Raw genomic sequence first — 17,449 nt, forward strand, 5'->3', positions numbered from 1 at the left:
GAGTCAGATGACCTGAATTCAGGTGCTCGTGTCCTATGGTGATGTTACTGGCCATATGTATGTAACTGGGCATACAAATACCATACATATATGGCATATATTAATACACAATGGCTGCTCATTTGTAAGATTTGCCAGTGTGCAGCACATATGGTCAAGTCAGCAAGTAAATTAAGACTACCTTGTTAGACAAAAACCAATGTGATGTGTCCGTCCCAATTAAGAAATGCGGAAAGATCTTTTGTATTAGGTCAAGAAAGAAAGGAAAGAAAAAACACACACACACACACACACACACACACACACACACACACACATTAACTGCTATGACAATTAATTAAAATGATCCTTTGCTGCCTGCCAATCAAGCACATTGCAATGAATGGTGTTCACTCAGTTGGTGGGCAACTATACACCGGGGACGGTTGTTAGCCGTGTCTGCAGCTAACAGGCTATCACGGGCCCGAGCTGATGTGAAGTATCTGTTGATGCTGTTTAATTGTTGTGTTTCCCGTGGGCACTGCGATTGCTCAGATAAGCCTGCATTATAATGAGACGCTGTACAAGATATAACAATCGGGTGAACACAGACTGGCAACTCTGTTCTCCAATTAAAGGTATTTTGCATTCATAAACCAGACTGTGAAAAGGGAAAAAAAAAACATTGGTAGCATCACTAACAGCCAGTGACTTCCCCTAATGAAAGCCTGCTAATCAATGTCATATTGAGCTTTTGACAATCAAGGCATGGGATAATAACAATGGAATTAAATGACTAAAATCTCTGTTGTCTGGCAGCCACATAAGGAGAGGTTTAATAAGTCTTTCTTGGGAGTGCAGTTGTGTGATGTATTCAGTCATGCTGAGTCTCACCACATAGGGTGAGATGACTGGCTTTCATTGACAAGCAGCATGATACTTATGCCACCAATGCCAATAACTACAAAGTGTTATTTTACTCATTTTTTCGCAGTCTTTAATGGATTGAAGCTCTCCCTGAGGCGGAAAATAGGGCATGCCAACATGTTTCCTCCTCTGTTGGTGGCTCTGCACTATGGACGAAATGTCGATATTGTTCAATAGCACAACGTGTTTTTCAGAAATCAGCAACAGTGAGTTGCTGCATTGGAAGGCCACTGTCATATTCCTCGTGTCCTGAAAACGTAATCTTTTGATCCTACGCTGGCGTCAATTTTGGAAGCACTTTCCTCCTGTCCAATCAATGTAATGTCACGGCTTTTCAGCGCCTTGTTTTCCGAGCTCTATAAAAGTAAGCTCCCTAAAGGTTAGGTGCTGGAGGGGAAAAAAATGAATAAAACACACAGTGGTGGTCCAACATGTAATCTAATCGCTACATAGCACGGGACATGTTGTTTTCACTGTCAACACTCAGTAGGAGAGGGATGTCATTATGATATATTTGCACACAACATAAGACAACCATATCTTTATGGGCAACCACTGAAATCCCCTGTGCACCCACCCACCCAGCCGCCACTCAGACAGATACACAATCACTCTCTCGCTCTTTTTCTGTCTGTGTATTCATGCGGTCCATTCACCCACCCGTCTATCCATGCGGCCGCCCAATCAGAGCCATTTGCTTTTTTACCAATTCCCATGGCAGCTTTGCTCAGACTGGTATTCATGCTTTCCTGGCAGCGTAATTGGTATAGCCAAGACAATACCTAAATACCACAAAGAGTTGCATGCTGTTTCACGACCACACTTCACCCATTGTTTGGTGTGCACTTGAAAAAACAACAGCTGGAGCCCCATCCTTGACAACAAGAGGTCGTTTTGAGGCTAAAAGTAGACCCATGTCAGTCCCACTGCATTTTAATTAGGGGTGGAAAGTGCTGTTACAAGTGAAATTGCCATGTGTGTTTATGCATGCTATAACAATAAGGGACTGACATTGGCTGACTTTGTCATTATTTCGCTCGCCATCTCTTTATTTGATATTGCTACAAGCATATTCCGACTTTGTTTGTGCTCGGTTAGACTCAAATATAGACTAATTTCAAACAAATATTTAGATAGTAGAGCAAGGCGCATTGATTCATCGAATCTGAAAAAAAGTGTCTGATGATGCAGCCATGTTTTGCCTTGTCAACTAATGAGCCTCTCTTGAATGTCAGCCTGGGTTCTCCTTTAATAGGATCAATGCATGAATTTTGATCAGAGAGGACACACAAGGTGAACTTTGATTAGGACTCCCGTGGATAAAAGTTTGAACAAGACAAAGATAAACTGATTCGATACCAGGTAAAGAGAAATCTCAAATACAAACCAGGCTGATACATGCTATTTGACTAATAATATGTCCTAAAGTAAGAGTGTAAAGTGTCAAATGCTTTATTTAGAGAGCCAGCATGGTGGTCTAGTGGGTTGTGAAATCACCCTTCAACCAGAGGATCTGGATTTAAGCTTTAGTGTGGCAAGTATATGCCCTGCTGAAGTGCCCTTGAGCAAGCCACTAGACCCAAACAGCTATAACTGAACCTGCAGTGCAAAAAAGCAATTTCCCTACTGGAATCAGTGCAGTGAGATCTTATTTTATTACACTGTGGGAACATATAGGTCATGCATGTTTCAAGGGAAACCCACAAAACTTTCCCAAAATTTTATATGCACAAGAGTTTACATAATTTTACAAAAAAAAAATTGTATTCATATAAACTCATAGATTACATTATTGACAGGGATCAGGTATGGAGTGTGTTAGGTATGGAGGCTTAGTCTTATAATGTTTTAATTAATACTTTTGTTAACAGTTTTGTTTAAGTGGTGGTTGGACACTTTAGAATGAGCACTGATAAGTGACTATTATTAATAAGAAAAAATTACAATACATTTTTTAAAATTAAGAATAACTAAATATCTATCTACCTAAATAAATAAGCAATCAAATAAATGATCAAATGAATACATGGATGAATGAATTAAGCACATAATATGTATGTATGTATGTATGTATGTGTGTATGTATGTATGTATGTATGTGTGTATCTATCTATCTATCTATCTATCTATCTATCTATCTATCTATCTATCTATCTATCCTGAAACTGCTTTGGTTATGATCTTTTGGTTTGAGTTTGGTTGTGATGATCACCTGCTGCTGAAGGTTAGTTTTAATAGTTTCTTTATTGATCATTTTATTTTATTTTTTTAATTCTATAGCATAATAATTCATTACATTATTAATAAGGAAATTTATTTTTATTTTGTCTGAAAACATAACAGATACGTTGCTCTTATCACCAACTGATCATTACGATGATGGAAATAATTGTTATTTATCACTACATTAAAGGAAAAAAAAATTGATGAATGACTGATGGGGTAAAAAGAAAAAAAAAAAAAAAAAAAAGCCCGAGGGTTCTCTCATAGCCTGAGTTTCACCTCTAAACGTTGAACTCCCACAACTGGCCAAAACAAATGGGACTGAGTCACGGTGGCAGGAGGAGGGGAGAAGCTCCCGCCTGTCACTCTGTCAGTCGGGTCTCACACGCGCCCTCTACCGGACAGACAGAGCGCGCACAGCCGCTGCTCCCGGAGCTGCTGGACCACTCAATCCACGCGTAATTCAGGAATCAGGACTCACTCACATTCCTCCTCCAAGTCTGGAGCAAGTCGGCAATAGGAGCAGCCGTGTCGGCGACAGTGTCCTCTCACCCCAACAACACGTGAAGGGAAGGCGGGCAGGGTGCGCAGACTTACATATAGCACTTGTACCCTTAAAACTATAGGTAGGATTTAACTTGCAAAATAGCAGAAGAGTTGCCAGTTAACCCCGCGGCTGGGGGTTAACGCTACGACGGAGCTGCCGACATGGATAAAGTTATCAATTGCTTGTTTGCTGCAATAACGCTGCTGTTGTCCGTCCGAGGGGAAGTTTACAAAGGTAAGGATTACCTGGAAATGTTTGCACGTACATAAGCGCAGTGCTCTTCTATGCCATAGCCGGGGATGTGGCGGAGGGTAAAGCCACCCAAAGTCAGTTTACGCACCTTTTTTAATTTGCGTAATAGAGTTTAATCACCTGCTTTTGCTCTGATATGAGCCTTTATTATGTGAATTCATAGCACATGCGGTATCCAGCAGTGCCAAACTCGTGTAAGTTGTATGAAGACAGTGGGGTTTTGAAGAGAGAGCGTAATGTTTCAAGGAAATATCACGGAGTTTTGTTTCGCTTGGAGGATGTTTGCTCCACGGTGATCACCGGCTGAAGGTCATGTAGTTTAACCAGCTTTTTTTTTTTTTTTTTTTTTTAATTCCACAACTGGCCGCGATTGCCATTCATGAGGAGTTCGTGTGTCTCCTCTGGGAGCCTCACGGTGCTGCCGCCGTGCGCCACGAGCAGGTGCGCCGTAGCACCGCGGGGCACCTACACCGGTGTGTGTGTGTATGTGTGTGTTTGTGTGTGTGTGCCAGGCTTTAACCACAAGTTGAAAGAGTGAAGTAATTGTGTCTAACTTTGTCCTGATAAGTTGCTGTCTAATGTGATTAACCTCAGGGGATTCACTCTGCAAAGTGCCACAGTGGGCAGCTGGTTATACAGAGGAGCCACAGGACCAGGACCCTTCATTGTGTTTCACCCTGTGCTCCATCTCAGCTTCATTTCCACGGCTCTAATCATCACAACCATTCACCAACTACCCACCATATTATAGTCATCTATAAGTAAAGTTCCTTATCTAATATGACGTGCGTTTGTCTTTGGTGCGCATTAGACTGCAAGCTTTCTTTCTTTCTCTCTTTCTTTTTTAGCCCAGAAGAAAAACTATTCCTAAGTAATTACAGCATATAAATAACCATATGACAAATATGCAAAACATCTCTATAGCATTATTTAGTTGTAATGTGTATGCACTCCAGTTCCATACTTTCCCCTATAGTTAAATAACTGTAAGTCCACTACACTGAAAGATTGCATAGTGTATAAAAAACATACAGGTCATTGTATTTATGTGGCATTATCATTGTCTTCACTCGTGTCCAGGTTCAAAAAGTCATTGTTATGAATTTAAATATGAGAGGGTAATTCTGTCTTTAGGGCCATTATTGTTTTGAATGGAAACGTTTCACCGGTATACAGTCAGTTATACATATAGTTATCAGAGAGCACGTGCATTAACATGTCAGTAGAAAGTGTTTTATTTTTATAAAACAGAGGTCCTGTTTAAATGAATGAGATTGATACATGGCCACTCTCATTTTGAGCCGGCAAAACTATATGCAGGAAAGCAAGATTATATAGTCAGCTGGTTATTAGAGTTATTGAAGTTATTACAGTTACTGATATAATGGTCTTGTACAGCGGACTCGTATCCATAATGAAATGGCCATTGATTTCCCAAGGTGATTTTACATATAGCCTAATTGAATCCCTAAAAGGGGTCATTTCAGCTGTCTGGACAATGACATTATCTTTGTGTAAAAAGCTGCATTAGCCTGTGTTCATTTCAATCAATACCTATATGGACAGTGAATGTCTAACCTGAGGGTGATGCTGTGGGCCAACTGCCAATATTACAAAAACTGTGTTCACATAGCTCACAAAATATGAAATTGACCTGCTGCAGGATACAATGTGTTTGCAGAAAGTGGGGATTTATTTTTCTGCATGTAACATACTGGTCAAGTCAAGTTTGAGTATGCTTGCAGTTTAGTTGGATGCTTTGGATTCAAAGAGCACGGGGTGCATTTCTCAGAGCGCCTGTTGGGGGCAGCATGGTACACTTTAATGTGACGCCTTGATAATGAAGTTAAACTGCTGAGAGAGGAAGAGCACAAGTCAGAATTCAGATGTAGAGTGGAAACTATCTGTTTTCGATGCTGTGACAGGACTGCCTTTTATGCACATTTTAATGAAACAAAACAACTTAGCCAATGAATGCCTTTAATAGCATTATTTGCTTTGCATCCATAATGTATGCAGGTTAGACCATACTCACATTAAAAACCTATTTTATAGTGAAGTGGCCAAGACAGCAGCAACATCACATTAAGAGACAGGCTGCACAGGAATAGAAGAATCCCATAATAAATGAAAAGTTTTACACCAGTTGGCGTATCAGCAGAGTATCAGCGCCATTAGGCAGTTCTAGTGATTGAGAGCACTCTCACCCTGAAGCTCAAAGTATTCCCAGTCCATTTTTGTCTGAGGTTTATCAGTCTTGCCCACTGGCAACTCTTCGGATTGGGAGATTTATTGGAGTGGGTTGCACTACAGGCTCCCAGTGGTGCTGAAACCATCGATAAATGTGGTCCTAATTGCACAAGTGTGTGTGTAAATATGTAAACCAGGAAGAAATCAATTGGATGTGTTTTAGTCTCCCCAGCTTGGTGACGGATTAGCCACACATGGCTGGAGAGGTGCAGGCTGAATATGAGCCCGGCGCAGGACTCTGGGCCACATTTATTATGGAGAATATGTGATTATAGCTCAAGTGATAATTAGATCAGAGAGGTAACCAGGGTGTCAGTCAACTCCTGCCCACAGTATCAGCATCCTGCAGTGTTATTCCAGCCTTTGACTCTGGAGCTGGATCATAATGAGCAGTCCTTTCGGATGTATTTTTAATTCAAGCAGAAAGAACAACACCGAGTGCGTGAGCAGGATTACGCCACACATCAGTTTCATCTCCTTCCTTTGTGCACCGTGGCGTCTGCACCTGCATGTCTGTTCACAGTGTCATGGTACAGATGAACTGCTCTTTTGTTGTTGCTATTTTTTTTTTTTTTTTTTTTTTTCATTGTTGGACTCACAAGACCCACTGGGCGCTCTCGGTTCAGACACAAAGAAACAAACAGCACTATAAATCACTTGTTGTGTATGGGCAGCACTTGTGTTTTCTACATTATGAGGACAGCTTTTTTCTAGCATGCCTGGCCTTTGATATCTATACTCTGTCTTTTGACCGAGCACATTAAATTCCAGGGAGCTGTGCGCTTTGTTATGTTTACCACCTTCCCCAACAGCCATAAAACCTGCCTTGTTTTCTGATAGGGGTTAGCCGTGTGTTGAGAATAATGCCCATGCTCCGAGTGCAGAGCTGTACTTTGTCACTGCAGAGTGACTGCTGCTGATAGCGTCCTGGTTGACCGATCCTGATTGCCATCCAAGCTGTGACTACGGAGTAAAACAACGCGTTGTCTGCTTGGGAAGATAAACAGCACTTCATTTGAAGTCTGGCAATAATTTAGATAGTTTTTCACTCATGAAATGTTTCTCTTTTTTATACCCCAGCTGACTCAGATTTAATAGAGACTTTCCTGAAAGGTGTCTTGAAGGGTGGCAGTTTCCTTTGTGTGAGCCAGTGGAGAATGAAATTAAATATGCATGTGATTTTTTTTTTTTTTTTTTTTTTTTTTTTAAGATGGCTTCAACCACGTTGGGGGAGAAAAAAAAATCTCCTTGGTGATTGATGATAGTACAAAGCAGAAATTGAGGTGTCTACATTCTTCTGTAACTTTGCTTTCAGACACTTTTTTTTTTTTATTATGATGATAATGAAGGCGGTGGAAACCCGCGGATTTACTGAACCTGTTCAAACATTGTGTTACCTGCAAAGTGTAACTTCCTAGGGATGGGTTGGCAAAGTTTGTCTGAAGAGCTGTCTGACACTGATCGTTGCTTTTAGACATGGGGATGTGTCACTTTGAGCGCTAAACTTTTAAGAACTGACAAATATCAAGTGAACTGAACAGCACAGACTTAGACGAATAGCTTGGAGACAAGAATGACTCGAATATTTTACAGTTGTAACTAGTGGTGAGGTCTTATATAAAGAAAATTAAATCATTATGTGTCATACATGTTGCATGGCACAGCATCATGTAGATCATTCATTTTGAACATACAGCAGCCAGTTTGGACTATAACACGATCTAGACGTCATTGGCACATTTGGTAAATAACACTTAAAGGAGCATCAGCTGACATGGCTATTTTGTCACACAAGGACAAATAACCTATGAAGCATCAATGAGTTTACATGAGTCATTTTGGACGGCGTGATTTCCATAGAAACAGTGTTACCGTCACAGGAATGTTCTTTTTCTGATAGGGGTTCTTTTCTTTCTGTTTGTTTGTTGTTTTTTTTTTTTTAAATCACATGCCTTTTTATAGTTTATCACTGTGCAAACAAATCAAATGAAAACTACAACTAGGCCTTGTAAGACAAATCCAAGTATGAGAATCGGTTAAGTGTTGGCCAATCACGAGCATTTTTAAGACAAGAAAGTGGGTAAAATCTCAGATGGGGAAGTCTACCGGTGTGGTTCATCATCTTCATATCCCTGGAGTGCCACTCCACATTCAATCATTAGCTGTTGATTTGCAAGTGATTTTATTTACATTCTTGAGAGGCGGTAATAGTTTGAAGTTCATTCTTGAGGCGGCTGATGTGGCGATGTTATCCGGGAGCTCTGCAGCGGAATGGTAATTGGACTTGAGATGTGACTGTGTGAGGGATGCTGGACAAACAGAGATGCTCTAATTATACACAGCTCCTTCTTCAAATGAAGAGGATAAAAGCTAATGAATCGCACACAGGCCAGCACAGGGGCTGCCTAATGAAGAGAGAGTGAGAGACAGAGAAGGAAGTGTTTGTAAGAGAGAAAGAGTTAGCGACGAGAGAGAGAGAGAGAGAGAGAGAGAGAAAGAGAGTGTGAGAGAGTGTGTGTGTTAGCCATTCACGAACAATTCTGTGATCTCATCACCATGTTAAAAAAAAAAAAAAAAACAACTTGGTAGAGAAAAAACAAGTTGTTATGCAGCAGATCATGTTTACAGAAGTCTGCATTCATTGTAGGTGGCTGAGAGGGTCCAGCCGCTCAGGAAAATTTCACTAATTAATGCTCCAAGGCTCTCAATTGTTATTAATGGTGACGAGGAGGAGGGGAAGAGGGGAGGAGCAGGGGAAGCGGTTGAAATGAGGACATAAAGGTGTATGTTCACTTGACGGTCAGGCCCACTCTCCAAAATCCAAGAGTTCGTGGGGTCAGTTCACATTTGTTCAGAATTAAAATTAGAGAACGCCTTTTTTTATGACCGTTTAAAGGATCACATGTTCTATCTTAAACGAGAGCGCCGTGAATAAATTCTTTATGACCAGCCGGTGAACAGCAGCTGCACCAGTTGCATTACATACCAACTTGATTGAATCGACCCCAACCCCGGCACGTCCCTCACTTATCTTGGAAAGTGGCTGTTCTCTGAGCTGGTATCTTTTCAGTTTTGTAGCCTATAACCCAAGGGTTATTATGTGAATTGAAATTGATTCTGATAGTGCACACTTTGATTGTGGTTCAGGTGAGCGCAGCCTTGACCTGATGCTTGAAGTATAATTTCAGCTCTGTCAGATCAACCTGCCACCGCCACTTTAACGCCACAGTCACGAACTTGAATGTCATTTGAGCCGTGCAGGGCTAAGTTTCTTTTATATATATTTATATATATAAAAAAAACTTGGAGCATATATGTATATATATATATATATATATAGATAGATAGATAGATAGATAGATAGATAGATAGATATATAGATAGATAGATATAGATATAGATATATATATAGATAGATATAGATATACATACATATATATGTGTGTGTGTGTGTGTGTGTGTGTGTGTGTGTGTATGTATATATACACATACACACACACACACACACACGGCTAACAAGCGCCTACAGAAGCTCATGGAGAGAATGCCAAGAGTGTGCAAAGCAGTAATCAGAGCAAAGGGTGTCTATTTTGAAGAAACTAGAATATAAAACATGTTTTCAGTTATTTCACCTTTTTTTGTTAAGTACAACTCCACATGTGTTCATTCATAGTTTTGATTCCTTCAGTGAGAATCTACAATGTAAATAGTCATGAAAATAAAGAAAACGTATTGAATGAGAAGGTGTGTCCACACTTTTGGCCTGTACTGTATATATATATATATATATATATATTTTTTTTTTTTTTTTTTTTTTTTTGTTTTGTTTGTTTTTTTTGTTTTTACCACTATCTTGAGTTGCCTCCTTCATGGGGCAAATGCACTTGGCTAACTTTGAGGAGAGTCTTTTTTATGCCAAAGAGCTGTCTGCGTAGGCTGCTTGCACAACTGGTGGTAGTGTAGGTGGTGGCAGTGCGGGGGGGCTGCTGCTGTTTCACCTTGTCTCCTGTTATTTATTAGGCTTCTGTCAAGGCTCAGCCAGTAGGCAGGTGTACATCCCCGCTCCTCCCCCACCCTGGCCTTATGAGTATAACCAGGGGCGAAATTCTCCATTACTGTCAGTCTGAATCTGTCGCCGTCACATTAGCGCACATCATGCAGTCATTAATGCATTAGGCCTTGTTTGAGCGCCAGTTATTTGCATTGGCTTTTGCACTGTCTGTTTGCCCTTATGCTAAAAGCCGCCTGGGTTGAACCTATTGACCATTTAACAGTTCAATAATGAAGCAATCCCCGAGGATGAATTAGGCCACAATGGTCCAGTTGAATGATGCTTATTTAGAGGGAAAAACATCCATCCATCATATTTCACTGCTTTCATGGCCACTTGAGATGTGGAAGATGTGTAACACATTTGAAAATAAAACACATAGTCTTATCTACAGATACCTGCAGTGTATGATCCCACCATTAACAGTGGACTACGCTGTTACCCCCCACACCCTCCCACGTCTTCCTCCCAGAGTAGAATGTACCTGATTATACTCCTATCGGTCACACTCTGGCGCCTATTTGGAGGCTGTTATCTGTTTGCGGTGGAGACTCCTCGGGGAAGTGTACAGCCGATAAGAGACTGTTGTTCTGTAAACAGCCCTCTGACCTCCTCAGGCTGGGCTTGGCTCCTTTTCAAATAGGCCTCTTTTGTGTTTGCCCCTAAGCTCAAACCTCCGCGTGACTAATTCCCCAGAGGGGACGTTTAATGGCATTACTGTACGCACTGCACCACGCAGGGTGGTCACATTGGAGCTGTCAGGGCCCAGGGTGGGGGGTGGATGGGGTGCAACAAGCGCCTACAGAAACGGAAGAGGGGAGGAGGAACGGCGGGGGGATCAGGACGATAATGTGAAAGTAGCTCGAGGGAGCGGAGCGATGTGTGCTGTGATGATACAGAGGTATTTTCCATCAAAGTGCATCACCTTTTTAACTTTTAACCTCGCAGCAGATGTTCTATCCTTTCATCTAAATGATATTGTCATCAGTGCGTTTCTCGGTGACAATCTAGTCGCTGAAAAAGCCACTGAAACCTGACAGGAGCCAAGTCCGGCAGCACTTCTTCCAGGGGACAGCTTGGATAACTGCTAGAGTGTCGCGCTATCAGTGACCATCAGTGGGCGCCACCCGTGTCAATGCTCTCAGTTTCAAACGCACGCCTTGTTTGTCGTGCCAGCATGCTACTGCAAACAATGCATTGGAAATCAGTAGCCGAGGGCTGTGCGGCAGTGTAGTGTTGTATTAAATCAGTTTGGTGTTAAACACTGCTTCGTCTATGTGGCTATTGAGACACACAGCTGCAGGGCCCGTGTTAAAGACAGAGCAAACACAAAACAATAACTGGAAAAGATGATGCTTGGCTTGAAGCTTGACTCCCACCCTGTAATCAGAGTTTGCCACATGCTAAAGAAATTACAGGGCAGGGGAGTCATTAACTGTGAGCCGAGCTCAGCGCAGCAAACGGAAAGGAGGCTGAAAACACATGCTTTTGGGATAATGCACATCTCAATAAACAAAACGGTGAAAATCTGATATGTTGATTGTAATGATGGTACATCACCGGCTTGAGGGGGGGGTTTCAGTTGGATGTGGCAAAAGAGGGAGTAATTAATGGGGAAGGGCTCTGGCATTGGTTCGTTTTTCAACAGTACCTCAGCATCGCATAAGCATCATGTCCAATAGTTCCCTGCACTTGCACTTTAATTACAAGCCGGTGCAAAATCACATAGACATTTGGGTGTCAAAGTCAATAAACTGTCATATTCAAGTGGCTGTTTTTCTCGAAAGCAGTTTGCGTCCAGTCGGTTTATGTCTGCCATGCACATTGTAGCCTCAAGAGCTGAAACCTAAAACACACAGAACACAGGCATAACTACAAGTGGTGGTGTGAATATATTTGTTCAGCATGAATATCATTACCCGCCGCTGAAGCTATGGCTTGACTAAAATGCAAACATGTCTTTTTTTTTCGCTGTCCCGCTAAGTCTTTGAGCAAGTCCCAGGGCTGGCTGAGGATTTCCCTGTTGCCCTTGTCAGATCTGAATGGGGCATTATTCATAATAGGATCCCAGCTGAAGATAAACAGCAGTTGTGGATACACACAGAGAGGCCGGGCCAAGAAAAAAAAAAAAAAAAAAAAAAAAAATGATCACTGGGTACACACACATCCTCAGCAACTGGATTCCAATTTTCTCCACATTCTCTTGTTAGTGAACCAATCTAAAAGCATAGACTATAATTCTCAACCCAGGCCTTATTAAAATGTTTATCCATCATTTATAAGCATACATAGCACTCATCTCTAGTTGTAGTGATGAAAAACTTGCCACTCTGCTGCAGCGTCTTGCTAGCCTTCAACACACACCAACGGGGCATTTGCTTTCAAGCCTCAACAACCGCTGTAAATGTCCTTTTTGAAAACGGGGTACTCACAGCATGGGCCTATAGAAGAAAATAGTTGCAAACATTGTCTTCTGTTTTATTTAGCCATATGATATTACATTCTTCTACTAAAAATACTTACAACACGCATTCCATTTTTCAAGAGGTGACACTGCAAATGTTTTGTTTTCACGGGTTGGAAATTGACACGATGGAAATTCTCAGATCCAAGGTCAAGTGAATGCATTAGCCATTAGCATTGGAGTGGCGTGGCTGTATACAAGGCAACGTATTATAATACATACTGCATCAAATCGGTTAGAAAGCACCGTTTTCCTGATTGCAAGGACATGTGTAATGATTTTTGAGGCCAAAACAAATGCTCAGTTATAGTATAGTGTGCTTAAGACCAACTGTGAGCAACAAGCTGTTTCTCATCACTAGAACTAGAGGTGAGGCAGTGCCATGTATGGGTGAAAATGATTTGGATATGACCTAGGTTGAAAAATACTGACCCTATCCTTTTAAATATCAATTCATCTTGATTTTTTTGTTGCCTGTCACGGTACTACATTTTCGCCCCTCTCTGCTGTCAAGAAATTGTTAATATGGCCATAATTAATAGCATTTGTCAGGCTCAAAGGCATAAAGAAAACTAGTGGCACATTAGTGGGTTAGCTGTGCCGTGCAATGGGGCCGGGCAATGAGACTTTAAATATCTAAGATATATTGTCCCATTAACCTCAATAATGATAAATGAATAGGAACTAAGAAACGAATGTGCCTCCCGTGTCTGCTTTATTTCCAAAATAAATAACGCTGGCACTTGTCAGCTGCCATGCACTCATCATATTCTCTAATCCAGCTGTATTTCAAACAGTGAAACAAATTGTTTGTGTTCCCTTTCATAGTTGGGGCTGTTTCCTGACAGTGTTTACACTTAACTCTGCTTTAGTCTCCGTCACATTTGCTGATGCCAAAATGAGATCCAATGGCATATGCAGTTTCTTTTTCAGAACAAGGTTTTTCTTATTTTCAGTTCAACTTTTGTTCCTAACAAGAGTTTGGTATCTGCACTAGGCTCTTGTTGTCTACACACTCAAGGCTGGTGGGATATCAAGGGTGCTCTTGTTTTCAAATAGCCTTGTGGGTTGGAATGGGTGGACCGGATATGACTGTGTGCATCGTCGTTTTTCCCAAGAGCACGACGCAAACACCGCAGGAAGCTTTTACTGAGCACACACGAGCATCAACAAAATGAAGTCGGCGAGAGATTCATCATGTCGGCATCTACGGATTTTCGATGCAGTGCCCATACCCGGCTTCTGAAAATCTTCGCAGGTTGTGGCCCATCTCTCAGAGCGGCTTCCACGGCTTATTTAGTCGCTGGGAAGTTGAAGCCGCATCAAACGGTGGAGATCAGGTTTTTGCCGTGGCCTGGCGAGGCAGAGGCACACTGCCCGGGTCCGGCGGATGAATAATTCACTCCCATGAGCCCAGACTTCTTGCCGTGAGGCTAATATTCAACAGCACCTGTGTGTCTGAAAACCTCCCTCACCACCCCACCAGGTTGCTTTCCCCGGGGAAAGCCTCACCCCGGTATCACCCCAGCTGTGCATTTTCCAAAGTGTCAGAATAGCACTGGCGTGGCTGGAATGCTGGGCTGGGGTGCCAGATACTAGAGTGTACAGTCGACTGTGGAGTGACTAGAAATACTGAGGAAAGTTTGAACGTAATGCAGCTCGTCCGCCGGATTGTTTCAAAATTAAAAATATCACTTCTCTCCCAAATCAGAATCAGAATCAGAATACTTTATTGATCCCCAGGGGGAAATTACTTTTTGTCACAATAACAACTCCCACTCAAAGTGTAAAGTAAAAAGAGCAAATAGTCAAGAAAAATAAAGAAAGGAATATAAATATAAATATAAATATATATATATATAGAATAAAAAGAAAGAAAAAATATATGTACAAGTGCAAACATGGACAGGAGTTATTGCACTATAGGTTATTGCACATAAGTATGGTATTGAATATGGATTATTGCACAGGTTATTGCACATAAGTATGGTATTGAATATGGATTATTGCACAGAGGGAATTTGCACAAGAGTTAGTTTATGTCTGTCACGTTGCAGAGAGCCGCATGCAGCTAGGCGTCATCTTGCTAAGCTCTTATTATTTTATGCGTGGCAATGGCGTATTGGCGTGGCTGCTGTGATCCCGGTTTGACTGAAGTCTGACATTGACACGCCGAATGTACTACAACTACCTCCGCCAGTTGTTTCCCCTCATCCTATCATTCCAACTTTCATCATTCAGCCTTCATTTCTATAATTATCCAAACAAAAGACACTCATGAATGCACAAAGACATAACAAGCATTGACAGATTGACTGTATCCAAGCATGAGTGTGTGTAGGCGTATAAGTACAAATACACGCCGCGCGCACGCTCGCATTCACGGCCCGGGCGTATATACGTGTATGGACACGCACGCTTTGCGGGTGTGTTATGTGTGTTTGCATACACATGCCTGTGTGGCTCTTGTGCCTGCGTGTGGTGTGTGTGCGCCGCGTCTCCTCATCGGCCCCGCGTGTCAGTTAGCGGACCCGTCTCAAGCTTATTATCAGGGATGTGACAGAAGGCGGCAGGCGGCAGCTCCGGCGCCTTAATGAAACCTGGGCCCCGGCTAATTGGTGACACCGTGGCGCTGGGGAATGAGAGAGGCAGCAACCAGACGGGCAGGACGAAAGGAAGGAGGACAGCAGGTCCAGCCCTCACACCGGTGAATTAAGCCCGTCATGTTCATTTGCGGGAGACACAGGAGGAGGGTACACCCACACTCTTCTTATCAAAATCCTGCGAATGCAAACTCCCCACTGATAGACCAAAGATAGCCGCGGTCACTGCTTTTCTTCCCCTCATTATGCGCCGTCTGGGGCTCCCTCTTTTTGCACTCGGTTCCAAAGTTTTACTGGGCCAAAGTTTGCCTCCTTTTCTTTAACCTCACAGTGTCATGGTGTGTGGCTAGCAGGTGGTATCCAGCTCTTCAGGGGAGAACAGGGATCAGTGGTGGTGGTGGTGGGGGGGTGTGCACTTAAGTAACAAAACCAAGCGGATTTATATTTGTAACATAAGCCAATAGGCCTTAAGCTCCGACAGCATGGAAAAGCCGCAGTGGTTCTTCCTGCCATGCTCTGGGCTGGCAGGCTGACCCCTCTACCTCGAGGAGGCAGCGTGCACGAGTTTCCCCCCCGAGGGCCACTGAAAGCCCCGGGACTCCGTCCAGGGTGCCACGGCTGACCTTTCGCTGTTCTCGGGAAGGGGCGATGTGCAGCCCGCGTCTATTTGTCATGCCCCCCGTTGCGTTTAATGCCTCGGCAAGGACCCCCCCTCTCCACCCTCCACCTTCGCCGCCTCACATCAGAGGCCGGGCGTCCCAGAGGATGGCGATGATAGATCTGGGTGGGGTGACCGTGTTGTTTTTAGACCCCACATGTAATGGCCTGATCAAACATCCTCTGTACACACGGGCTGACAAACATCACAGCGCATCAGATTCTCTTCCACCTCGCCTCTCTCCCTCTGACTCCAGTGACAGATCTAGTCCAAGTCTGTGATCTGGCTGTCCTCGACTACATGGGGAGATCAAAGAAGGCAAAAACCATTTACATAAGAGATTATGTATGAGTTTTAATTAGTGCTGCCTGTGCAATGACAACAACACCAAAAAAGAAAAAAAAAAGAAACCTATGTGATTTTGCATCATGCGGCTCGAAGATGAAACGAAGGTGGAGTGAGATTTATAATAACCAGGTCTGAGTCGAGAGTCACATTTTTAATTGAAGAAATCCCCAAAGATGGCCGAGCCTCTCCTGGAGCACCTGACTCCAAAGATAGATTAGGATTAGTCTTATTAATTTTTTGCTAATGCATTCATACACATTCATTTTCTCCGGGATAATTACATGTTTTTCTTTGATGGCTGGCCTCCTAATTTTCGAATGCCCAAGTGTACCGCTTCAACCCCAGAAGTGTGCATCTCTTCAACACCACCCCCCCACCCCAACTCCATTCTATACAAATTAGGTTATTTTACACTCCTCATTCTGTTCAAAAGTATGCATAGTTGTCAAATTACAAGGTACAAGATTGTAATGACGCTAAATAATTGGCAACAATGAGTGATTTTTTTGTGCAAGTCCCCGCTACCGTAGGTTACCGTGTTTATTGCATGTGAAGAATTATTCTGGAGACGTGTCAATTGACGCGGCTGTGAGAGAAATCTTTTTAATAAGTCGGTCTGTGCTACAGCATGTCATTAGCGGCAATTTCCCTGCCACAGAGAGGGTCAGCAGAGGGGTCACATTGTTTTGTGCGCTCATTGGGCTAATATCCAGAATCTAGGCGGGGGGAAAAAAAAAAGACAATTTTTGAAATTTCATTCTAATCATTCTAAGTAGCTTGGCGAGGTGGAAGTTCATCCGGCATACTTGTGAAAGGGTGCTTTTTTTTTTCCCAGAGATTAAATAGGACGCCCTCGGATGTGCGCACCTTATCTCACCCTAATACACTAGCACACACACCACTGAGCAGTCACAGTAGCGGGGCACAGAGGCTTATCCTCTTGTGGGAGGAGCTGACATTTACTCTGAAAATTCACCTTTGGTTTCTGCCTCTGGATTTATGATACCGCTCCTATCTGGATCCCATCTCAATTTTTCCATTACGGTCGCGCCTCTTCGCGGTGCCGCTCGTGTGACTTTGTGCCCGCCAAGATTTGCGTTCAGACAGTCAAGATTGAGTCGTCCGAATAGTTTTGGTGATGTTTAAG

At 42.7% G+C, this 17,449-nt stretch overlaps 1 protein-coding gene across 1 annotated transcript in view; it reads left to right on the forward strand.

Annotated features, from left to right (window-relative positions):
- Positions 1-3,716: 3,716 nt before the first annotated feature.
- Positions 3,717-17,449, forward strand: part of LOC115375623 (receptor-type tyrosine-protein phosphatase mu) — a 153,688-nt gene continuing 139,955 nt past the window's right edge. The window contains exon 1 of the mRNA XM_030075087.1: positions 3,717-3,910. Coding sequence (XP_029930947.1) covers positions 3,838-3,910 — 73 coding nt within the window. The 5' untranslated portion in view covers positions 3,717-3,837. The remainder of the gene's footprint in view (positions 3,911-17,449) is intronic.

This window comes from Myripristis murdjan, chromosome 17 (assembly GCF_902150065.1).
Source record: "Myripristis murdjan chromosome 17, fMyrMur1.1, whole genome shotgun sequence".
In the NCBI taxonomy this organism is placed as follows: Eukaryota; Metazoa; Chordata; class Actinopteri; order Holocentriformes; family Holocentridae; genus Myripristis; species Myripristis murdjan.